This window comes from Phyllostomus hastatus, unplaced genomic scaffold (assembly GCF_019186645.2).
Source record: "Phyllostomus hastatus isolate PE091 unplaced genomic scaffold, TTU_PhHast_1.1 phas_contig_34, whole genome shotgun sequence".
Lineage (NCBI taxonomy): Eukaryota > Metazoa > Chordata > Mammalia > Chiroptera > Phyllostomidae > Phyllostomus > Phyllostomus hastatus.
Window position 1 is genome coordinate 28,906,165 of NW_025333857.1, and position 26,711 is coordinate 28,932,875.

General features: G+C 38.5%; 1 protein-coding gene across 2 annotated transcripts in view; it reads right to left on the reverse strand.

Annotated features, from left to right (window-relative positions):
- Positions 1–26,711, reverse strand: part of DOCK8 (dedicator of cytokinesis 8) — a 218,685-nt gene that overhangs the window by 153,866 nt on the left and 38,108 nt on the right. Inside the window, exons 2-4 of one of the 2 annotated variants that reach the window (XM_045839979.1) lie at positions 20,561–20,663; positions 3,160–3,335; positions 206–277 (exon numbers count right to left, since the gene is read on the reverse strand). In XM_045839979.1, the coding sequence (XP_045695935.1) occupies positions 206–277; positions 3,160–3,335; positions 20,561–20,663 (351 nt within the window). Of the gene's footprint in view, positions 1–205; positions 278–3,159; positions 3,336–19,346; positions 19,478–20,560; positions 20,664–26,711 lie in introns of those variants that run through there. The other variant, XM_045839980.1, reaches the window with a different exon arrangement.

Consider the following 26,711-nt stretch of genomic DNA (forward strand, 5'->3'; position numbering starts at 1 on the left):
TTAAAAAAAATTTAAAAACCAAGATGCTAATAATAAGGGAAACTGTTGGGAGGTGGGGGCAGGGGATATATACGAACTCTCAGTACCTTCTACCCATTTTTTTCTGTAAACCTAAAACCGCTCTTTAAAGAAATTTATTAATTAAATAAAAATTAAAAAGTTAACAATATAAAATATGTACACAAGTAAAGAAAAAAGAACTTACTTCTGGTTCACAATCAGCCAGTCCCGAATATAGGTCTGAACACAGTCCCTGACATGAGGGTCCAGGTCAACTCTAATGAGATGGGAAATGAAAGAAAGTCATGTTATCACTGTGTGAAAACAACAAAGCATCCCTTATCATAACCATGGAGACAGCAGCAGGATTTCAAATCAAGGTCAAATGAGAATGGTAGGGGTATTCTTACACACTCATTCAAGTGAATTCCTGAAGCAATAACATTTTTACTTTGGTGAGAAATATGTTAACATTTTATGTGGTGTGGGTTTTCTTTATTACAGAGAATCATGTTCAATCATACTTATCCCTAAAGGCATTCTGATACAAGACAGGTAGAATGAGCTGTAGTTACATATAAAGCAAGAAAAACAAGTATAAATACCAATTTTTCATTGGAGTAGTTTGGACATTATTTTTTTGCTCTTGTGTAACCTTGTTAGGACATGCATGTTTTCTTTTTTGAAAGCCATGAAGAACAGTGGTCCTATGCTTTGAGGAGTTGACAGGCACTGGCTTTGGTTGATGATCATTAATTGGGGTGGTTCTTGTCATATCCACATAGGAGAGTGTCATGAGAGATACTCTTCAAGTGCTTCCAAGTCTTGAAATCAGAAATAACTACTGTATTTTGCTGTGTATAATGCACTCTCATGCATAATGTAGACCCATATTTTTGTGTGCATTATACTGGGATTATTATACCCATTATTATACCCATGTATAATGCACATCCTTATTTTTCCCTCAAAAATTTGGGCAAAAAGTGCACATTATACATGGCAAAGTATGGCAATTTCCCACAGTAGCAAAGTTTATTTGCTGATTTTCCCCAAGTTTTGGTATTAGAGATAAAAAGGTCTAAATACTGCAAGTTTAATTTTCTTGTTTGTAACAAGTCGGTAAGAACAATACTTACTGTGTGGGTTTTCTGTTAGTATTGGATGAAATATTGTAAAACTCAGCCATGCGGTCCCTGAGCCCTGAATACCTAAATGCTAGCCCCACCCCTTATTCGCTTGAGTGACCTTGGGCCAGTCACTCAATCTTTCTCTGCCTGTTTCTTCACCTTAAACTGGTGATATTAATAGGAGAGTATGTCCTTTAGAGAGATGTGATGAAGTTTAAATCAGTTAGCTTGTGAGGTGAACATGATAACCACTACACTACAAAAACCGCCTAAATAAGTTAGCCTGTGAAGTGCTTAGAAGAGTGGCCTGCATCTGACAGATCACACTCAAGTACCATATATTATGCATTAGTCAGTGATGTGATCACTTCAAATGAAGTAATTCAGTTAATTCTCAATCAGCCCCATAGGGCAGGTGCTGTCATTATTCTTATTTTGCAGAACGATCTGGCTTCAAGTCACCCAGCAAGTGGTGACTGGAACCCAGACAGCTCACTTTTGGAGTGCAGGCTTATAACTTCCTCACTATCACTGCTCAGCACACAGTTCTGGGCTCGGCACAGAGGGCTCCACATATCAGCACTTGCTTACTCTGATGATCATGCAGAACTTTAGTCACACACAACACTTTGGGGGCAAGGACTAAAATAGTACAGGCTGTTGTTTTCAGATCATCAAACGATGTTAGTTATAAAGTCTAGTGACAAAGCAGTATTATACTAAAAAATAATGCTAAGAAAAAAATTAACTCTTGTATCATACTTCAGAAAATAAAAATCCTCTGACCTCTAAATTTATTGCAGGTATTTAAAACAGGTTCTTCCAAGATTCTACTTCACTTGAAAACAATTAACCATAAATTTTACACAAAGGAATCATGTTAAATGATTCTCCCAAAGGTAAAAATAATAGACATTATCTATATTAAAGCCATACTTGAATAAATGGACTGAAAGCAGGGAAAACTGCCTCCCAAGGATTATAAAGTTTTTATTTTGTCGGAAGCATTTTCAAAATGTTAAGAACTGATTGTGTGGTCAGCTCTCCTACGTGAATGAAAACTGTCTAAACAACAGAGCAAAGGGTCAAAAATACAGTATTACTGTCATCCATCCTCCTTAAACTGTGGTTATAAGAAATACAAACTGGAACTAGAATAGCCCAGAGTAATGAGGGTGGGGGCCATGTTTCATGATCTCCTTTCTGGGACTTTTTTTGGGGGAAGATGAGAAGGTCAAAAATGTCCAGGGTGATGTGAATCTTAACTCTGTTTTGAAAATGAATGCAAATAAAAGTTCATCCTAAACCTCCAAAGAGGCATTGTTTTTTATAATGCAGAAGTAATAAGAGTTCTGTTTAGATATAATTCTATTGTTTGATACCAAGAGCTAATGCCTGTACCTATAAACACATAGACTAATACCCTGTGGAAAATGAAGTCCTAAACAACTATTCAATTATTCTCTCTAAAGAGCTTTCTCCATTGTTTTGCCACTTGACAAACATTTCTTCAGAGGAAGGGACTTTTTATCCCAGTGCCTAGCACACAGTAGATGCTCAATAAATGTGGGTTCAACTTACGTTTATAACTTGATTCATTCATAAACCAATTAAAATGCTTGTGAATGAAGGCATTTTTAAAACACAACTTTTTAATGAAAAATCTAGACATATTTACAAATGGAGGAACTGAGGCTCCATGAGGTCACATGGCTTCCCCAAAGTCACTGAACTGACACCCAGCCAGTCTGACTCCAGATCCTGCACTCTTCACCTCTTAGTGAGCATTCTGTTTTGTCCCATTACACCCAGAGCAGTTCCCATATGACTTTTCAAAGCTTCTGGCCAAACCAATTCAAAAACTGGTCTACATGTAGCTCATTGCATCACAGTAGCCATCCTGCACATCTTATTAGAGCTGAGTAATTTTGTTGATTTTTTTAAAAGTCCAGAATTAGGGCATGCCCCCCTTGCCAAGAACAGGCATGACCATCACAATCCCATTTACAGCTTAAGAAAAATGATTTACCCTTCCTCCGGCAAAGGGGGCTGCAGAGTCCGACATTCCTTTGGTGTGAACACCACCTCCAAGTTGTCTTCCGTGAAGTCTCCCAGCTCCTGGGCAAGCTCCACATCCAGACTGTTCAGGTGTGTCATCAGAAGTCCTTCAAAGTCCACCGGCTCCACTGGTTCATAAAACTGAGGCTGCAGGGATAGGGAAAAGAAAAAGGAGGTTACCTGAAAGGAAGTTTCCAGGTAAAAGCACTTAGGCGACAGTAGGTCTTTGCCTCGCCCTCCCTTTCCACTCAGTAAGTGCCTCACTCCCGGTGCACAGCTCGGTGGAGCTGCCCTGAGAGGGGCTGTCAAACACAGAGCAGTGATAGGGAGAAGTGGTGCAGCATGGAAAGTCGAGTCAGAACACGACTAGCACTTAAAATCATACCCCAAGGCAGAATTTTTCTCTGCTTAATTGCATCTTGATGAGAAATCCTGAGGAGATCCAAAATGAGATCATAAGGCTTTGCTGAATTTTTATAATTTTTCCTGCAAAAGCTCTCTGAGGCCATGTTTACCCAAATACAGTGAAGTAGTGAATAGGGGCAATTTTCCAGAAATCCAGGCAAACTCGACATTCCTTTGACTATTTAGGCACGGTGTTTCCTTTGGCCCAAGTTATCCCATACGTTGACTCTTGAAAGCACTTCTTTCATAATCACAGCCTGCAGTGGCTGAATCACAGACTTGGTGGCTGAACCACTCCAAGGCAGCGATCTCCAGACACTGCTGGGCTGACTGGGGCTGGTTGGGGAGACATTTTCACTGACTGCATTTGAATGAGCAAACTAAGGGCAATCAGCTGATGTTTCATATAGCTGCAATACTCAGTGCAAGAGGATGGGATTTTTTTCCTCTGCAGTTATGTCTTTGTGCAGTGGAGAGGATAAAAGAAGTGATAGAAGTGAAGGGTAATTAAAAAAATAATTTTCTTTACTTGATAAAATAAAAAGTTGGCAATTTCAACAAACTGTTTTCTTGTCTGTTCAGTCCAAAGACTTAGGAACCACACTGCCTTAAAGGAGTAAGAGAATCACTTAGGCTAGTTGATTTGCGTAATAATAACAATAGCAGCCCTCCGGTGACAGACTATTTGCAGTCATCAGCCCAAGGAGGTACTGTTCTCTACCTCTGCTCCCCTGCTCTGTGGACCAACAAAACAAACACCCCAGATTCTTGACTTGTGCTGCCTTGATATGAAACAGGGATGGATCCAAAGGAAGTGCTAATAAAACCGGTTTTTATTGCCCTGAAACTGTGCACCAGACTAGACAGACGTATGAGCTTCAAGCTGGAGAGGAGGAACAAAGTACTATTCAAGAGACAAAAGAAAACAACATGAGGGAATATAAATGTGTCTTTCTTGTCCCTCCTGTAGCTGGTGGTAGGGGAGACATGAGTGACATGTTGGGGAGTGAGAACAAAGCTGAGGATTGAGTAAACAGTCACCCTCCTTTTTGCCTGAGATTCTTGAGGTAGGAGGACTTACACAGTGTCAGCAGGGACAAAAGGAGCCAAAGAGAAGGAAACAGATATACTTCAGTTGGGCAGAGCAAAGGCACTCTCTCTCCCTAGTTCCCCCTGGCTCCCATGCGGTGTGACAGAGGCCAAGGAAGTTTCCCTTGCTTCTAACTGGAAGGGGCTTTGGAGGTCAGATAAGGAGAGGACCACAGTCCTTAAAGACTGCCTTTCAAAATGAAGTGAGAGGGACCAGAAGGGACAGGGGGAGTTAGAGATCAGCCTATGCAAGAGCCAGGGCAGGGACAGAGTTTTCAAAAGGACACTGTTGACCTCTGCCACAGGGAACAACAGGCATCATCTATGCACGCAACAACAAAAAATCTGCCGCAGACCTACGTAAGACCAACCTCAACAGGGAAAGTGAACTTTCTCACTCCTCACCACAACCCAGCAGTTTGGAATTGGGAACTGAGATGAAACTTGTGAAGTGAAGAAAACTGAATTTTTTGCACTCCCAACCTTATTACAGTAAATTTTACACTCTGAGCTTCTCATGAGATTGGCTGCTCAAAGTAATAACAATAACTAAGTAAATGAATAATAAATATAAATTTAATATGAAGAATATCAATTATTCAAGCAGAGGCACTGGAAATATGTACTTAAAAATTATATTGAAGCACAATTTGAAGCAGTGTGACTCTAGCACTAATAACTAGTAAGCAGAAGTTTCTATAGAGAAATGACATTTGTGTGAAGTCATCAAAGAGAAAAAAAATTCAGTCTCTACCGAAATGTTGTACTTGTCATGTCCCTGAAATTCAAAGCCACATATAATGAAAAACCTGGCTAATGGCAGCTCCTATGATCTGTAAGAACCAAGGAGAAAGGGTGGCTGACTTCTTCATTCCACACTTAATTGCTGAGCTTCTACTGAACACAAGCCACTGAGTTGGGCATTAGGGGCACACGAGAGTACAGGAAACTACTCTCATGCATCTTTCCGTGGATCTTTAGTCAACACTCATGAGATGGTGAAGTCTGTTACATTCTCACATATAAATCACTATCTTTGAAGGGGAAAGCTATGCTGAAAAATGCAGTATCATCACTGAACACTAATTGTGTGGCAATGTGCCCAGATCATAAAGTCATATTCTTGAGGTCTGAATGTGTCAGGACTGAACAGACTGTAACACAAACTGTACTGACAGGATTATTGAGGATGGTTTGAGCACTACCACAAACTGGCATTTAATAGTCTCCTCTACCCTTCTCTAGTGAAACTAACAAGGGTGGAACCTGTTCTTTCTAAATGTGATGTAAACTAGTCTTGCTCTTGGCGAGTGGGTGGGGAGCCCACACTGTTAACAAAGCCTCCATGCATGTTGTTCCTCTTGCAAATTGAAATAATAACCAGGAACCAAATGAGATTTCTATTCCGTAAATGATTTGAAGTCTTAATCTCAAGAGTAGGATGTGTCATAAGGCAATCAACACATACATACAGATACACACAGTATGCCCATTCAGTGATAAGCAAAGAGAGAAAATAAATACCAGAGAGTGTTACAATGGTATTGCATGTCACTGGGGGCTGAAATTTGGGAATGGGGTAGGAGGGTGTTCTAAGGTCACTCCCTAAGACAGGACTTTGGCACTTGGGGATTTAAAAGCCAAATATGAAAATTAACTTACTTTGTTCTGCTGTTGAGCTGTGCATGGCATCCTAGTCAGTGGAGATCCAAGACTAGTTTAAATAGTATAATCCAAAGTAATTTCAAAGTTACCTTATGCCATGATTTATCACACTGTGTCTATCATTTGTTAAAATAAGAAAACCCCCCAAATAATCAAAACAAAAACATCCTCTAAAAATGAAAAAAAAATAATACAAATTATCCTAAATCAGGCTTTATCTATTGTGATAGCTTTGTGATGTGTCAGTTTGGCTAGGCTGAACTACATTCCCTGGAATTTCCCTCCTAGCCTGTTTCCAGATGGGGTGGGCTACAAGAGTTTTCTCTTGCTAGAGTTGGAGGACAGAAGGGAGGCTGCAGCACATACCTTCTACTGATACAATCAAACATTAATATAAGTACTGCTGTGAAGAGATATTTCCAAAGTAATTAAAGTCGCTAATCAGTTGACTTTAAGTTAATCAGAAGGGAGATTATTCTGGGTAGTCTAAATCAACTGGATACCCTTTCAAAGGAGGTAGAGGCCCTCCTGAGGTTCAGCTCAGGCCCCGGAGTTCCAGCTTGCTTTTGATCTTGCCTTCCTGACTGTCCTGGGGACCTAGCCAGTCACCATCAGTGAGTAAACCAGTTCCCCGTATTCAATTTTTTAATATGCATACTTAAGTGTCTCCTACTGGTTCCGTTGCTCTGTCTGAACCTGGGCTAACACACCTACTTTCATTAATTCAATAAATACTCCCTGGGGTTCTACAGCAGTCCTGCACTAGGCTGAAGGGACACAGTCACCGCTCTGAAGCACTTTTCAACACTTTTCTAGTGTAGACTTGTACAGTCTTTCTTTCTAGCTACTTTTTCTCAGAGGCCTGGTCAACAGAATACTAGAAATACACACAAAAAATTTAAACACTCTAAAAGTTTAAATTATTTACAGCTCTTTAAGGGAGTTTGAGCTTTTCCTTGTCCTCCAATGCACACCAAAGGCTGGTTCTCCTAACTTGGGGTAGGACTCAGTTTTATCTGAAATTGAAAACTCCTACATTCACACTCATGGAAGAGCCACAGAAACACCACCCGGTTTCTGGCAGACCCAAACTCTGGGCTCTGGACCCGTCATGCTCTCCTGCTAGGGGCTCTGCAAGTTTAGAGAAATAATCCAGAACAGATTCAAACATGTGGCCTGAGGACAGAGGAACCCACCCACCACCTTCCTGAAGTCTGAATGGCACCTCCCAGAGGAGATCCTGCGGTCTCACTCTCTCAATTCTGCCAGAAGCCCTCTAAGAAATAGGTAAGTGACTAAACTAAGACTGACAACACGCTGGCAGGCACAGGCAGGTGGAAGTGGATCCTGCGGTGACTTGGGATGTTTGCTGACCCACCCCTGGGCCCTGCATTAATAAAAACCAGCCTTGCAGTGCAGTGTGGCCCATCATGGGCACAGCTAAGCCTGGAGGAGATAGCCACAAAATTGTGGATCATTTGTAGATTTGAACAGGCTGCTGAGGGCTAGATGTGGGCAGCATCCGACATTGGCCTACACCAGCTTCAGACAACATCAGAGGGACACAACATCCAAAGGCAGAACCCAGCAGGCAAGCACTAAACTCTGCTGAGCTGAATTCCACTTTGATCTTTTTCATTATTTTTGTTATTTTTTCTTTTTCATATCCTTTTTATTATTTTTTCTTTTTCTTCTATTTATCTTTTTTCTCTATTTTTCTTTCACATTTCTTATTTTACTCTTCACTCTTCTTACTCCATTCCTCCTACTTCTTTCCTTTTATTTTTTAATTCTCTCTTATACTTTGTTTTTTTTTTTGCAGTTTTCCTTTTTTTTATTCCTTACTCTTATTGCTTCTCTTCCTTTTCTCCTTTTATAATCATCTTTCTTTCCTTTGGTCATCTGTATTCTTTTTCTTCTTTTACCATTCTATTTCTTTCCACTTTTATTATGTTTTGCTCTTTTGTCATTGATTTTGCCATTGTTGTTGAGTTTTGTTTTTGTTTTTGCTTGCTTTGGTTCTGTTTTCTGTGTTGTCTTATTTTGTTCTGTCAGCACCTGTACAACAGTGCACAAGATGTGGTAGGGGCTGAGCCTCTCAGTCACCTAGCCAGGGAGGAGATACCACCAGTGAACAGGCCAACAATAATCAAGACCCAGATACAACAGGAATGCCCACACAACTCACACCAGGGACATTTCTAGAATCTCCATCTCAGGAAATCAAGGAGACTGCATAACTGAGTCCCACAGGACTTCCACCACACAAAGGCACCCCACAAAGACCGGGAGTCAAAGAAGATCTATCTAATACATAGAAACAAACAAAAAGAGATAGCTAAAATGGGGAGACAAAGAAACAATCCCCAAATTAAAGAAAAGAAGGAATCCCCAGAAAATGATCTAAATAATATTGGGGCAAGCAATTTATCAGACATACAGTTGAAAGTAATGGTTATAAGGATGTTTAAGGAACTTAGAACTACAAGGAACTTAGTAGGAACTTCATCAGTATGAAAAAGGACATAGAAACTATGAATAAGAACCAGTTGGAAATGAAGAATACAATATCTAAAATGAAGAATACACTAAAGGAAAGTAAAAACAGGCTAGATGAAGGGTAGAATTAGCCATTTGGAAGACAAGGAAGAACAAAACACTCAATCAGAGCAACAAAATTTTAAAAGACTTAAAAAGAATGAGGATAGTTTAAGGGAACTTTGGGACAACATGAAATATAATAAAATCTGCATCATAGGGATACCTATGGTGCATCCATAGGTATACCAGCTACCTATGTCTTCTGATTGGAGCACTTAATCCCTTTACATTTAAGGTTATTATCAATAGTTACTTATTAATTGCCATTTTTCTAAGAAGATAAAGAAATAGAAAAAGGAACATATACCAGGTACCTAGGGATACCAGAAGGAGAAGAAAGTGAGCAAGGGACAGAAAACTTGTTTGAAGAAATAATGACAGAAAACTTCCCTAACCTGGTGAAGGAAAAAGTCACAAAACTGCAGGAAGCACAGAGAGTCCCAGTCAAGATGAAAACAAAGAGACCCATATAAAGACATATCATAATTAAAATGGCAAAGTTTAAAGACAAAGAGAGAACCTTGAAGGCAGCAAGAGAGTTAGTTACCTACAAGGGAATTCCAATAAGACTGTCAGTTCATTTCTCAACAGCAACACTTCAGCCAGAAGGGATTGACATGAATTATTCCAAGCAATGAAGAGCAAGGAGCTGCAGCCAAGACTACTCTATCTGGCAGAGCTATCATTTAAAATTGAAGGTAAAAAAAAAAAAGAGCTTTCCAGACAGAAAAAGGATAAAGGGGTTCATTAACACAAAATAAGCATTGCAAGAGATGCTAAAATGACTGCTTTAAGAAGATAAAGAAATAGAGAAAGGAACATAGGTATAAAGAAAAATGGCAATTAATAAGTAACTATTGATAATAACCTTAAATGTAAATGGATTAAGTGCTCCAATCAGAAGACATAGGTAGCTGAATGGATAAGAAAACATGACCCATATACATCCTACCTACAAGATACCCACCCCAGAACAAAGGATTCACACAGGCTGAAAGTAAAGGGATGAACAAAATTCCATGAAAATGGCTATTAAAAAAAGCTGGGATAGCAATACTTATATCTGACAAAACAGACTTCAAAACAAAGATCTTAACAAGAGACAAAGAAAGTCACTACATAAAACCAAAGAAATCAAACCAACAGGAGGATGGATATAACCCTTGTAAACATATATGCACCCAATGCAGAAGCACTTAAACACATAAGGAAAATATTGGTGGACTTTAAGAAAGAGATTGATAGCAATATAGTCACTGCAGGGGATTTTAATACTCCACTGTCACTAATGGATAGATCTTCCAGACAAAAAATCAACAAGAAAACAGTGACCTTAAACTACACACTAGATCAAATTAATTTAATTGGTATTTACAGTACATTTCATCCCAAAGCAGCAGAATATACATTCTTCCTAAGTGCACATAGATCATACTCAGAAATAGACCGCATAGTAGGAAACAAAATAAGTCTTAACAAATTCAAGAACATCGAAATCATATCAAGTATTTTCTTGTATCACAATGGTATGAAACCAGAAATCAACCTCACTCAATAAAAAATTTTAAAAACATTCAAATACATCAAGGCTAAATAACATGTTATTAAGTGATGAATGAGTCATCAGTGATATCAAGGAAGAAATCAAAAAGTACCTGGAAACAAAGGGAAATGAACAACCCAAAACCTATGCCACATAGAGAAAGCAGTCCCAAGAGGGAAGTTCATAACATTACAGGCCTACCTCAAGAAAACAGAAAAATCTCAAGTAAACAGTCTAACTCTACACCTAAAAGAACTTAAAAAAAGAACAAAAAAGAACCAGAGTGAGTGGAAGGAAGGAAATAATGAAGACCACATTGGAAATAAATGACATATATACTAAAAAAACAATTCAAAAGATCAATGAATCCAGGAGCTGGTTCCTTGAAAAGATAAACAAAATTGATGAACCTTTGACCAGACTCATCAAGATAAAAAGAGAAGGGACCCAAATAAATAAAGTCAGAGATGAAAAAAGAGAAATAACAACTGACACCAAAGAAATACAAAGGGTTTTAAGAAAGTACTATAAACAACTATATGCCAAGAAATGGGACAACCTGGGAGAAGTGGATAAATTTCTAGAAACATATAATCTTTCAAAATTGAATTAGGAAGAAGCAGAAAATCTGAATAGACCAATAACAACCAGTGAAACTGAAGCAGTAATCAAAAAAACTCCCAGCAAGCAAAAGTCCTTGGCCAGATGGTTTCACAGGTAAATTTTACCAATTATTCTAACAACTATCACCTATTCTCAAACTATCCCCAAAATTCAAGAGGAAGGAAAACTTTCAAGCTCTTTTTATGAGGCCGGCATTATCCTAATTCCAAAACCAGGTGAAAATATAACAAGGAAAGAAAACTATAGGTCAATATTGCGGATGAACATAGATGCTAAAGTCCTTAACAAAATATTAGCAAACTGGATCCAGCAATACATGAAAAAGATCATACAACATAATCAAGTGGGATTTATCCCAGGGATACAAAGTTGGTACAATATTTGCAGACAAGTAAACGTGATACATCACATAAACAAAATGAAAGATAAAAATCACATGATTGTATCAAAGGATGCAGAAAAAGCATTTGATAAAATCCAGTACCCATTTATGGTAAAAACACTCAACAAAGTGGGAATGAGGGAGTATACCTCAACATAATAAAGGCCATATATTAAAAAAACCTAGAGCCATCATCATACTCAACAGGCAAAAACTGGAATCATTTCTCTTAAGATCAGCAACAAGACAGGGATGTCTGCTTTTACAACTCATATTAAACATAGTACTGGAAGTCCTAGCCACAGTGATCAGACAAGAAGAAGGAATAAAAGGCACCTAATTGGAAAGGAGGAAATAAAACTGTCGTTATTCACAGATGGCATGATATTGTACATAGAAAACCCCATAGGATCCACCAAAAAACTACTAGACCTAATAAATGAATTTGGCAAAGTAGCATGATACAAAATCAATACTCAGAAATTGATGGCATTTCTGTATACACCAATAATAAACTACCAGAAAGAGAAACTAAGAAAACAATCCCATTTACTGTTGCAACAACAAAAAATAAAGTACCTAGGAATAAATTTAACCAAGGAGGTAAAAGATCTATATTTGGAAAACTATAGAATGCTAAAGAAATAAATTGAAAAATATACAAATAAATGAAAGAATATACCATGTTCACAGATTGGAAAAATTAACATCATTAAAATGTCCATGCTACCCAAATCCATCTCAGATTCAACACAATTCCTATTAAAATGCCAATGGAATATTCTACAGACCTAGAGCAAATATTCCAAAAATTTAGAGGGAACCAAAAAAGACCCCAAACAGCTTCAGCAGTCTTGAGAAAGAAGAACAAAGTTGGAGGGATCACAATACTTGTTATCAAACTATACCAGAAGTCCACTGTAGTCAAAACAGTCTGGCAAGAACAGACACACAGATCAATGGAACAGAACAGAGAGCCCAGAAAAATGCCCACACCTTTATTGTCAATTAATATTTGACAAAGGAGGCAAGAGCAGACAATGGAGTAAAGACAGTCACTTCAATAAATGGTGTTGGGAGAACTGGAATGGTACAAGCAAAGAAATGAAACTAGACCACCAACTTACACTTTACACCAGAACAGTCTCAAAATGGATAAAAGGCTTAAATATAAATTGCAATACCATAAAAATCCTAGAGGAAAAGAAAACATAGGCAGTAAAATTCAGATATCTCACATAGCAATATTTTTGCCAATATATCTCCTAGGGCAAGGGAAACAAAAGAAAAAAAATAAACAAGTGGGTCTACATCAAATTAAAAAGCTCCTGCACAATTAAAGAAACCATCATCAAAATGAAAAGAAAACCCATTGTATGGGAAAACATACTTGCCAATGATACACCAAAGGTTTAATCTCCCAAAATACAGGGTCCAGCACAAACAATACCCCTTTTTTATTACAAAATCTTTTATTACAAAATCATAAGCATGTAATTCTGTAACATAACACTACCACACTCAAGCACACCATATGACATTTTAGGTAAAATGTTCAAATTAAAACTATAGTTATTATGCCCTTGTTACTACCTACCAACCACACTCAAGCAGGCGTTACTTCTGCCAGACCCTGTATATAAAGAACTTATATACCAAGAAGAAAAACAATCCAATTAAAAAATGGGCAAAGGACCTAGATATTTCTTCAAGGAGGACATACATATGGCCCATCAACATATGAAAAAATTCTCAACATCACTAGCCATCAAAGAGATGCAAATTAAAACCACAAGGCCAAAATTGGCTATCATTAATAAATCAACAAACAACAAGAGCTGGCAAGGAAGTGGAGAAAAGGAAATCCTAGTGCACTGTTGGTGGGAATGCAGACTGGTGCAGCCACTGTGGAAAACAGAATGCAGTTTCCTCAAAATACTAAAAATGGAACTGCCTTTTGACCCAGCAATTCCACTTCTGGGAATATGTCCTAAGAATACCAAAACACCAATTAAAAAGAATATATGCACCCCTGTGTTCATAGCAGTGATATTTACAACAGCCAAGATTTGGAAAAAGTCCAAGTGCTCATCTGTAGATGAGCAGATAAAAAAAGCTGTGGTATATTTACACAATGGAATACTACTATGCAGTAGTAAACGGGAGGGAATCCTTACCTTTTGTGACAGCATGGATGGCACTGGAGACCATTATGCTAAGTAAAATAAGCCAGTCAGTGAAAGACAAACACCATATGATCTCACTTATAAGTAAGTGATTTTACTTACAAACAAAATAAACTAACAAGCAAAATAGAACCAGAGGCATAGAAACATGGAACAGACTGATAGCTGTAAGAAGGGTTGGGGGAGGTGGGAACTGGTTGAATGAAGGGACTAGTCAAAGAACACATATGAATGATCCAAGGACATGAACACAGTGTGGGGATTGACTGTGGGAGTTGGGAGTAGGCTGAATGGAGCGGGGAAAGGGGGAAAAACTAGAATAACTGTAATAGCATAAACAATACAATATTTTTTTTAAAAAAGAAGGGGCTAAGACAAATTCCTACAGCACCAAAACCATATCTGTTTAAAATTCATGTAGTTCCTAGCAGAGTATAGTATGCAGATGGCACACTGATAGCAGATTAAAATAACAATTCTGGACAATAATTCACAAATTAGAAAATTGAAAAAGAGAGGTTAAATGACTTGACCCAAATCACAATAGTAATCACAAAGGACTCAGGTCCCTTGTTATACAGCATTGGGGAGGCTTTATGGTGCTCTGTGTGGGGCTGGAAAGAGGCATGATGTCTTCAGATGCCCTGCCTTCATACCCTCATGAATGTTTACTGCCACAGAGGGTGGTTCTCAACTCTACCTGGCTGTTCATGAGTCTTATCAAAGTTACCTCAGACCTCCATGTTGCCAGATGCAATGGTCATTGCTCAGTCCTGGTATATCTACAGTACTAGATACAGTTAATCACTCCCCCCTTCTTGAAACACTTTATACAGATGGAGGGCCACGAATTGCCCTGATATGTCCCAGCTTCTGAAAGTCCATGTACCAGAAAGCCCCTCAGCCCCAAGCAAACTGAGATGGTTGGTCACTACCTTTGAGACAACACTATTTCTAGGTTCTCCTCTAGCTATGTAGTGCCTAAGTGCTCAGTTGTAAAACATCTTCTCAATCTGCATTCACTCCCAGATGATCTCATCCATTTCTGTGGCTTTAAATGCCTTTTTTTGGTTTTTAGATTACAAATTTATATCTGCAGCTTCAACCTTTGCCTTGAAATCCAGGTTGACTTTTCCCATTATATCTCAATATCACCACTTGTTGATCTAATAGAGCTATCAAACATAACAAATTCAAAATAAACTCTTAATTTCCCTGCCAATCTGCTCTTCCCATGTCTTCCCAGTCTCCATATCTCAGCAAGTGGTAATTCCATTCCACAAGCTATCCAGGGTAAAAGCTTTCATGTCAATGTTGATTTCTCTCTTTCTCTTACACCTTATGTATTATCCATCAGAAAATCCTTATGCACTTTACTTCTGAGATATATCCAGGATCCAACCACTTCTTAACCTTCTCTACTGCCACATCCTATTCCAAAGCTCCACAATTACTTTCTGAGTTATTGTGACAGCTTTACCCTGCCCAGTCTATTCTCCATGTAACAGCCAGAGCAATTCTTATGTAAAGAATCCTATAAGCAATCTTCACAAAAATTCCAATCGTGTGTGGCTGGTGCTCAATGCTTCCAGAGACTTCATCTTAACCAACGGGAGAACCAAAGTTCTTCTGTGGCCTCTGAGGCCAATGACCCAGCCCTGTTTCTTAATGATCTCTCCTACTGCCCACTCTGCTCAGCTCACACTCTGCTTCCTTGCTGTTTCTGGAGCACGCCACATACTCTTGCCTTGGGGACTTTGCTTTTGCTGATTCTTCTGACTGGAAACTCTTCCTTCAGACACGTGTCAAATTCATTCAGAATTCTTCCCAAGCATCTCCTTTCCAGCAGAGGCCTTCACAAATCTCCCAAATAGCCCCTTTTCTGTGTCACTCTCTATTCCCTTTTTCTGTTTCATTCTTTAAATACTTAAAAACCCCTTGATACACTTTTTTTGCCCATGTCTCTGATTCTAGAATGTAAGTTCCACAAGGTTAGACCCTTTGCTATATTCACTACTGTATCCCTAGCTCCTAGGGCAAATCCTGCCAACATATGTATTTCTTGAATGAATGAATGAATGAATATTTAAGACAATCCTTTCAGCTCTCTACTATATTTAATTAAATAGATCTGAAGATAGGTTCTTCTGGCTTCAGTAATTTCAAAGCACTACATGGCTTAGAATAAACAATACTTCCCTGTTTCCACCAAAGGCGATCATCTACAGAGTGGGAGTTGATGACATGCCATCATAGGCCTCTGTCTATTTTCACCAGGATTTGATTCCCCTGCTTTACACAATGACAGTTATGAAACTCCTACTCTGCATGCAGGGTACTGCTGTTTCATTTATCTTCCATTGTGAATTTGCATAAAACCTATATTGAGACATTCATTTTCCACCATGTCCCCTCCAGTGAAATCAATGAAACCTAAGAACAGCCCAATCCTTGAAAGACAAAACACACAAGAACAATAGCACTAGGAAAATTAATGAGGACCGTATTCATCAAGTGATCTACAGTTTAGATCACCTTTAGCAGTAGAAGAAAATGGTAGCGTTATTGTTCAGAAGCTTAAACACAAAACAACAATGAATGCTTTCTAAGATATGAGGCTTTCCTTTAATATAAATAGCATAGTACACAAACATGTCAGTAACCATGGTGTTCAGTATATACCCAGGATGTGGCTTTTTACATCTTTTTCTTCAGCCAGGGCCATGATGGTCCAGCTGATTCATTCCATTTCACTTTAAAACTTTTCCATTCTCATTTATTAAAAATAGAATTTTTCCTCTATAAAAATGTAGGTTAAGATCATTACTCTATGCACAATGTCTCAAATTCTCCTTTATACCTTAGGGCATAGGTCTCAGCCCTTTTTTCCTTGTGTATTTCACTCCCCTTTCTACTTTGAATGATCAAAACATAGTTTTAGTATTTTACCATTTCGTTTTGATGAGGAGATCAAATATAGAGATGTTTGCCTATGTAGGTAGTTGACATCAGAGGGTGTCTGGCCACCCTATTCACATGGCCATGGCAATGGAGAATGCCAAGACCAGTGAGTGATGCTACACTCAAGAGCACTCTGTCTGGCATGGGACACAAGGTACTCTGATAGGAGTATCAAATAGCTCTAGGACAATTCTATCATCATGTCAAAAAAAAACAAACTCCAAAGGGTTGTTCCTCTTCATATTCAAAAATGCAAAACTTAAAAATATTGTATTTACTTTGAAAACATTTGTACATACTATCATCACAACTAACATTTGCAATTCGAGTTTAAAAACAAAAACCTGATCAAACAGAAAATATCAAACACATCCTTCCTCTCACTTGATATATCAGATTTCTCACAGAAGCCACTATTTTTGTATAAGGATATACCCATACGGTCAGCAAGTGGTCCCTGCTTACCATGCTTTCTGAAACTCGGGGCAACTAAGACAACAAAAGAAGCTTCTCTTTCTTCATGTTCTCCCTCCTGTTTGGAACACTCCTACTATGTCAGTCTTTAGAGAGACTGCATGTTAAAGTCATAGGAAACTTTAAAATATTGACGCTTGGGCCCATCCCTTGGGATTTTGATTAATCATTCTATGGTGGGCCTGTCCACAGGTGTTTCTAAAGGTTCTGGGGATTCCAACTCACAGCCAGGCTGAGGGCCTTCCTGTAAGTCTCCTCACCCTTCCCCTTCAAGTCTTGACTTTCTATAATATCATGGCTCTTTCTTCTGAAAACCTACCACACTTGAAGTCAGTATGGATTTTCTGTATTATCTCAAATAGATCATAAGGCCCTTCAGAGACGAAACCTTCTGCTATTCATCTCTTTCAATCTCGCAGTGTCTCTACAACATCAAGCACGTAGACAGTAATATTAGCCACTATTTACACAGCATTTATTATGTCATTCTATATAAACCCTAATGGAGGTGGCACTATTATGCCAATATTGCAAATGAGGAAATTGAAGCCTTAACAGAGGTTAAGTAACTTACCCCAAATTATATACTTAATAAATGACAGTTATACTTTCACTGGAGGGGACATGGTGGAAAATGAAGATCTCAATATAGTTTTTATGCCAAAAAACCCCAGATCCATCTGATTCCAAGTTCTTTCCTCTTGCAAAAAAAAACAAACTTATAAATGATTGGGTTTTAAATAACTTTGTGTCAATTAAATACTTTAAAAAATTAAGCAGCCATTTGTATCAGCATGTGGAGCTGTTCAAGTGGTGGTTATTAAACAAAGGTAAGAGAAACAAAAGTCAAAATGCACTCGGCCTTACTTTTCCATTGTTTAAAATAATACAATAAACAGTCTATGGCTTCCCAGCAAAGAAAAGTTTTTTAAAGCTGCTTCGGGTTGAGAGTCTTTAGATGATGATAAACTACTTCTCTGCCTTGCCAGAGATGAGTCTTACTGAAATGTCCCATTATCTTTCTATGAAGTGAAATAATCCTTTTAAGGGAAAGGGAGATCCCTGTGTAAGGGGAATCTTCCCTTCTTTGGGGAAGGTGACTCAATGGGAAGAAGGGTCACTTCATTCTGACATTACAACACTACCAGCATGTAGCCATCAAGCAGGGTGATTTCCTAAGCAGGCCCTGCTTTTTTTTTTTTTGAATGGGAATTGAATGTGGGTCACTTGACTCCAGGGGCAACAGACTGCTGCAGCTGTAGGAGAGATCTGGGGAAAGTTACTCAGCAAATCAAAATGGAATAACCTGGACTGATGTATTTTAAGGGCTATTCATTTGCAAATGGAACAAGGGATAAACTATGACAGGTAGAAACACATGATTCTTATATAGTTAAAGATTTTTGCTATTTCTTTGGTATTTTCTGTTAGAAAATGGGTCGTTAAGCCACATGTTACTTACTTGGCTATCCAGCTAATGAAGCAATTCATCAAAATTTACTTCTGTCAAATCCTACTGATGAAGCAGCATCACTAGCCAAAGAACACCCGCAGACATTCAGCAAATTTTTTCTCTGAGACTTTAAATATAAAAGAGATTTCTCCTGAAGAAATTTAAGGCTGCAGCATTAAAGTCAGAGCTGGCCTGTAGAGAAGGGGTTAAAGCCTGCTGGCTAAACTTCCTTATGCCTCTTCACAGTGATGTCCACACTATTTCTCAAGACTCTCTGCCGCTGCAGAGAGCTGCAGTCTTAATTTACGGAGAAGCCAAACACCAAGCCCCATCTCCCCACCTTGTTTAGGCTAGAAGAGTGTACCCAGTCATTTTTTAAATGAATTTTGCATAATTTGGAGTACATTTTAGTCAGAAATGTAATAATATTTGGGGGGGTTTTCAATAAAATATATATTAGCACCAAATTAAACCAAAAAGCATTTATAATTTATCTTGGTTCAAAGTTTATCTGATATCTCAGAAAGCATGAACATTATGCACCTCACGGGTTTTCATTACAAGCTACAATTCTGAAACAGGCAGGAGAAGTGCAAACAAAAACAGCAGTCTAGCAAGCCACCAAAGTCATAAAACAGATTTTTTGAAAAAATGTCATCACAAGCTCCCTCTTGCAGTACAAGGTGCTATACATTTTTAGTAGTACTATTTCATCAATGACACAACGCACAAATTATCCTACTGTAATAAGCACCGATCACTCCAGTAAACATACCTTTGAAAGATACATAGTCACACGGCGTGCAAATTGGTACAGGAGACAAAATGGCGGCTACAGGAAATAGTGGAAGGTTACAAAATTTCTAAGAGCAGAAGTGGTTTTGAAGTAATAAGTGAGAAAAAAAAATATAACCTCTGCAAGATAACTGTCAGAACATGCAAACAAGTGCCCTGTGCCGTGCCTGAGGAAGTGAGTGCAGTGCAGGCTGTAGCTCTCCCACAGAGGAAGTGAGCACTCCCTTCTGGTTTTACAAGCCATCTTATTTAAACCAGAAGATTCTGTAGCTACCAGATGGCATTTAGTCCTCAGATCATATCACACATATATGTATGCTCAATAATTGGTGTTAAAAAAAGCAACCTTCAACTTTTAAGGGGGAGTATTTTTTTTTATATTTCAGGTCTTTTCCAGTTACAGTTTACTTTCAATTTTATTTTCTATTGGTTTCAGGTGTACAGCATAGTGGTTAGACAATCATATACTTTTCAAAGTGCCCCCCCCATAGTGCCAATACACACATGGCACCATACCTAGAGGGAGTGGGTTTTTTAAATGGGAGTTTGAACTGTCTGAATCCAACTATATGAAGTTCCAGGTAAGGCAGCATTATGACGACATGAGTGGATTAGTGATTGCCTAGGGCTGGGGCTGAGGGCTGGGAGAGGAGACAGATACAAAAGGGGAATAATGGGATGTTTTAGGAGAGAGGGTATTCTATATAGAGTAGAGGTTAATACTACAAACTGGCCAAACTCATCAAACCATACAATAAAAAGTGAGTGAATTCCATTGTATGAAAATTATACTTCCAAGAAAACGATTTTTAAAAATTAAGGTTTGTAACTTGGCTTTTCAGGTTTTGGAATACAATTTTTTCCCCAATAAAAGCATGTTACAAATGGTAGTAATTTTCTAGTGTAATCCTCCCCCTCCCTAAAATATGGCTCATCATTTAGGTGAAATCAACTAGCCTAGAAGTCCACTAAGTCCAAGGATACCAGAACCACAATCTTAGAGTTCCACTTTGTACTCTAAGCCCTAGTTGAGGGAGGAAGAGGGAAATTAATACTAAAAATTAAGCACAGAGCTACAAACTGATGATTAGTCATGTAAGGTAGCAGTGGGAAGATCTAAGGAGAATCAGGAAGCATTCACTGGGTACTTCTGCACTTGACCAATCTCTAAGCAAAGCTGTAACCCATACTTACTAGTTGAAGAGAGGGGAAGCCAGAGGTACTTAGGCTTTGTCGATGGTACTGGCCAAGGTTTGGTGGGAGAGTAAACTGTTTCCTTATGTCCGCTGAAGAATACCTTGGGTTAAAAATAGAAAAATATAAATGAGGTGATTAGTTTTAAAAATCATCACAATTATAGATACAACCTTTGATGGCATTTCTGTTTGGGTTGGGCAATTGGTAGAACTGACTAAAATGTCTGCAGTGGCCTGTGGGTGGACTTTTGTGTGATAATATGTCCCCTTGAAAGTTCACAGAGGCCACGATGCCTGCAATCACGGCTTCTGCCCAGTACTGGAAGGATGACAGCATCAGGAGAAAGAAGAACTTGAAGCCTGAGGAAAAGGTCCAGGGCACCTGGTTCCTTCTTCCCAGGCCATTCAGAGGCATTGTCCCTACATGAGAACATCTGTCTCTGACTAGAGCCCTTCAAAACCCTCATCTGCCACTATGATCTAGTCATTCTCCTTTCTAGCAGTTAAACCCTCTGGTCAGCTGCCTGCGACAGCAGAAAACATTAGAGAACTGTTAAATGAACACATCTACCTCCCTGAGGCACCTTAGATGGTAGCTGGAATTCCAAGGACTGCATTTTTTCCAAACTGCTCCTAGTACACAGATCCTTTGAGTCACCCGTATTGACATCAGTGTCAACATCCCTGGTAGCCAGATGGAGCACATGAAAGTTGTTCTCTATTGTCCACCCACCCCTGCCAGCATGAGCCTGCTGACCAGTGAAACGTCAGCTTACGAGCAGGTTGACATTTGGGCACTCATTTGTTTGTCATTTGTTTGGAACTCAGAACACATGTTCTCAGGAAATCGGTTGTTGGTGGTTGGATTCCGAGGCTGGTTCACAAACCTGTGCTTAAACCACAATGAGGCCACTGTAGAATATGACTAGAAGCTAACAGATTATTGAGGATGAAATGAGATCATATATGAGTATTCAAAACATGCTGTGTTTCAAATAGGATGTATACATTTTAAATTTTATAATTTAAAAATATAATATTTAAATATTAGAAATAAAACTTATTATATTTTCTCCATTATAATGTGTGCTAGTGCATAATTAATAACACAGGCTCCTGACATTATTAGTGAGGTTTCTGACAAGGTCTCCTTGGCTCCCAACCTTGGCATTGTGGTTCATCCAGAGAGGCAGGAAACGTGCTCTAGTTCAATTCCCTTTCAGGATATGCACACTCCTGTTGTGCATTGTCTAGTCCTAGCCACAACTACAAATCAAAGGGGTGGGCACAAAACCCAACACAGGACAATGATCTCTCCTTCCCAGGACAGTGAATGATGAATGGAACTGAGAATGGAAGAAGATTACTGCCGCCCACTCACTCAGCAGTGGCCCCTCACATTATGATGCAACAACATGTGAAACCCCAGCGGAAGCTATAGCAACTCATTTTCACTGTACTCTTTAATTTCCTAAAGCATGCTATTTATTTTTATAAAAGTATAAAAAAATACTGAGCTAAGGAGTAAGAATTCCATTATCCATGTACATCAAATCCACAAGGAGATGTCGCTGCCTAGGACGGCTATAACAAAAAAGATGGGCAGTAACAAGTGCTGGTGAGGATATGGAGAAACTGAAGCACTCATACGTTGTTGGTAAGGATGTAAAGTAGTGCAGCTGCTTTGGAAACTGGTTGGGCAGTTGCTCAAAAAGTTAAACGGGGTTCCCACATATCCCAGCACTTGTAGGTATATGTCCAAGAAATCTGAAAACATATTCCCACACAAAAACTTATACATGAATGTTCAAAGCTGCATTATTCATAATAGCCAGAAAGTGGAAACAATCCATCATCTTATGAATGATAAACAAAATGTGGCATATCATACAATGGAGTATTATCCAGCAATAAAAAAAAGAAAGAAATGCTGATATATACCACATCATGGATGAATCCTGAAAATGTTATGCTAAGTGAAAGACACTAAACCAAAGACCACATATTATACGATTTCTTATATAAAATGTCTAGAATAGACCCTAGTTGCCCAGGGCTGAGAGTATTGGAGGCAAATGGAGAGTGACTGCTAATGGGAATGGGTTTTCTTTTGGGGGAATTAAAATGCCCTAAAATTGACTGTGGTGATGAATGCCAACTCTGTGAATATACTAAAATCCACTGAATTGTACATGTTAAATGGATGGATTTTGTGGTATGTGAATTATTTCCAAGTAAAACGAATAGATAGGGATGGATAGATAGATAGATAGATAGATACACAGACAGACATAGCTACAAATGTGTCTGTGTGTGTAAGTATTCTACAGAGACAAGAGTGAAGGTAAGAACTGCCAAATTTAGCATGATAGCCAGGAATGGAGGAAAAACATTCAGATTATGATCCCAATAGGCTGATTTGCGTCATAAATTGGGCAGTCACCAATTTCTAAAAAATTCAACAGATTAGGCCATTGTCCAAAACAAAAGGCCCATCTTACATAAACAACACTGTATTGTGTTTAGCACCACAGAAACCCAACCAAGCATGGCAGCCATCCATTTGCTTACTCGAGAAGATGAACATGGTCAAGGAACGCTGAGACAACCAAGAAAAGGTATGTTTTTTTAAAATCTGAGTTGACTTTTCACAGACAAGACTGACTGCTCCTATGACTTCTGTCTCCAGGTCCTCTTCCCAAGACCTCTCAAATAGCACATTTTAGTACTCTGGTCATTCTAAAGTCCTCCCTGCCATAGACCACAGGGGTCTACCTGAAATTGGGGTATCTGAAACTTCAGGAAAGGAAGTGGCATTGTGTGAGGATATCAAAGATCGGCAGGAGGAATAGTCCCTTGTGTTCATTTTGAAGCAAAATATCTCATCCTACAACAAAGCCCCAATACTTTTTTCATCATGAAGTTATAATGTTTCTGCTCTCCAATCTTCCTTCAACAGAGTCAGCTGGCATTTCTGCCGAAGCCGTTCACATAAGTTTTCTAATTCAGATCTATACAACTGATCTTCCTCAACACATCGAGCCTTACCTAGTACCTAAGGATCTTATTTCCTGTCTCTACAGAATCAATTTTACAAATGGAGGTTACACCTGTCCCTTCAAAACTGTCAGTAAGGAGATGAACTGTTTATCCTTAAAATGAAAATAGTTAATTATCCCATGTGGAAAAGAATTGCTTCATATCACTTAAAGAACTTCACAATAAAATATCTCTGGAGGGGCCCTACACTCATTTTAAACTAGCAAAAATAGGCTGGAATAACAAAATTACATGTGGGTCAATCTTGGGGGAAGCCACTGTGCCCCACATCACTGTGGGCTGTATATTGGTTCAGTGTCTCTGGAAAGCAATACTGTAATATGCAACAAGAACTATAAAACTGTCATTACTCTTACATCTAATTATTTCACTTTGGAGAATATACCCAATGGAATTCATACAAACAAAAATATAATTTGAGCAGAAATGAGCATAAGAACTCTGCATATGATAGCAAATATTTGAAAATAACCAAAGCATACAATACTTGTCAGAATAGTAAGTAAATAATAGTATAAAATAGATAAAATATGGTTTTACCATTTAAAATAAAAAAATTTGAACTAGGTTGACCCACAGAAATTTGCATACAAAATAAGTTTTAAGTAAAAAGTATGTCCTGGCTAGTATGGCTCAGTGGACTGAGTGCCGGCCAGTGAACCAAAGGGTCACTGGTTCAATTCCCAGTCAGGGTACATGCCTGAGTTTCAGGCCAGGTCCCCAGTAGAGGGTGTGTGAGAGGCAACCACGCATTGATGTTTCTCTCCCTCTCTTTCTCCCTCCCTTCTTCTCTCTCTAAAAAGAAATAAATAAAATCTTTTTAAAAAAATTAATGTCGAACTGAATACAAATGCCTTAAAATATATGCATAAATATCCCACAAGGATAAGAAATCCTTTTGGTAGTTATATAAAGCAGTTTAATAACTACCCCATTCAGCTCTTTCTCCTGTAACATTGCTTAATTTCATCACCTTTAAAAAAAAAGATGCATACATATAAAGTAAAATGCAGGCACTTGGGGGCATACAGTACTTGAGATATTTAAAAATTATGTAAACATCAGCTAACCTAGCACCCCACTGTCTAACTCAATCCTTTTCTTCTCTATGCCAGCTGTGGAGAAGGGGGAAGCCTGCCTATACAAATAAGAGAATCTAGCCAAGGCAAGAACTCATACCACTTAGTGTCCAAGAAAGCATTGTATATTGTTTTTTTTTCTTTGCATTTAAATCTCAGCAAATTCAACATGTCTAACATAACTTTCATGATGCTTGGTTTATATCATGATAATATTTCCTTGATAAACAAAGACACCTTACTTCTAGTCACCCAAAATGCTGTGTACATAGTATCTTTATTTCTACAAATTTAATTGGGAAGAAGCCTTGGAGGTTGTTTAAAATGTTGACACCCCTACTAAAGGAGTCAGAATGGTAGAAGCTCTATGTGTTTAGTCAGATGGACAGATATTTGGGATATATACCAGTAGAACTAACAGGAGAGCAGAGCTTGCCAAATATGGCCTAAGGACCATTTTGTTTCAAATCATTAGCCACTTAATGAAAATGCAGATTCTTGCCCTACCAGGTGTGGCTCAGTGGATTGAGTGCTGGCCTGCAAATCAAGAGGTAGTGAGTACAATTCCCAGTCAGGGCACATGACTGGGTCTCAGGCCAGGTCCCTGGCAGGGGGTACAAAAGAGGCAACCACACATTGATGTTTCTCTCCCTCTCTCTAAAAATAAATAAAAGCATTTTTTTGAAAATGCAGATTCCTCAACCTTACCCCTGTCCTGAATCAGCATCTCTGTGGTATGGCCCGACAACTGCACTTTAAACCAACAAGCCCAGGTGATTTTTATGTTCAATAAAACATAACATTCATTGGTAATTAAAGGCTATGAGAGAGTTGTTTGTTCATTCATTCACTCCTAAAACACGGAGGGCAAACAAAACACCAGGTTCTTTGTCAAGTGCTAGGGGCTGAAGTTCGAGAAGATACTATGCTACTCCTGGAAGCTCAGTCCAGTGGGTAGGAAGGATGAGGACAGATGGATAGTTGGATACATAATTATAATACAAAAAATAACTATTATAATGCAGGATATACAGTGTCTTATGAGTAAAGAAGAGGAAGTTACTAATTCAGCCCAGGAATGCTTAGGAGGCTTCTGGGATATGAGGACTTTTGAACCATATTTTGAAAAGAAGAAAAAATGAGTAGGAGCAGGACTGATGGAAAAGAAGACAATGCATTTGAAGCATTTTTTAAAACATTTCATACCATCTAGACATTAGACTCCCATACTTCAAATATTTTAACAATCAGACTGCCCTGTTTCTTAACAGCAGCTAAAAGAGCAAAGAATAAGAAGGTGAATTAGTCCTGAGCACTGCCATTTGCCAGCTGTTTGAGTTCAAGTGCATTAGTTAACCAGGCAGGGTCTTAGTTTCATTAGATATAAAATGAAGGGGCTGGGCTACATGATCTCCCGGGCACCCTTCCAGCCGTAACTGGCAAAGATGCTTAAGAATCTCAGGCAGAACAATCAGCACCGTGATCTACACCAGCAGCTGTGCTAGGAAACCAAACAGCCCCGGAAGGCTTTGCTCTGGCTTTCATCCCTGAAAGAAAATTCTTTCACTATGCTGGTATGGCCAGCAGCCAAGATGGTTGGAAGGATTTTAAAACTGATTCAAGAAGAAACCTTGTCTATAAGTATTGAAAGAAGTTTAGGGTTTCCTGAATCTGACATGTTTTAAACAATAGTGAAAGGGGTAGAATAAAAGCAAACATATAATTTACTCTTAGTAACTAATACCTGACTGTGAAAACACCCAATAAACACAAAGTGCAAAGTATATAGCTAGTAATAAACAATAATTATGGACACTTGTGGGTGGCATATGTAGCCACAAACACATGATACAACTGAATCTTTCAAAATAGCCATTTTTATGAGAAGAAATAATTTATACCAAGTAAGCACTGAAAGAATATTACCCCCAGACTTCCTGAATTACAATGTTAGGGCAGTGTAGTATTAAAAAAAATAAATGTTTTAAAATTTGTTATATACAGAAAAAC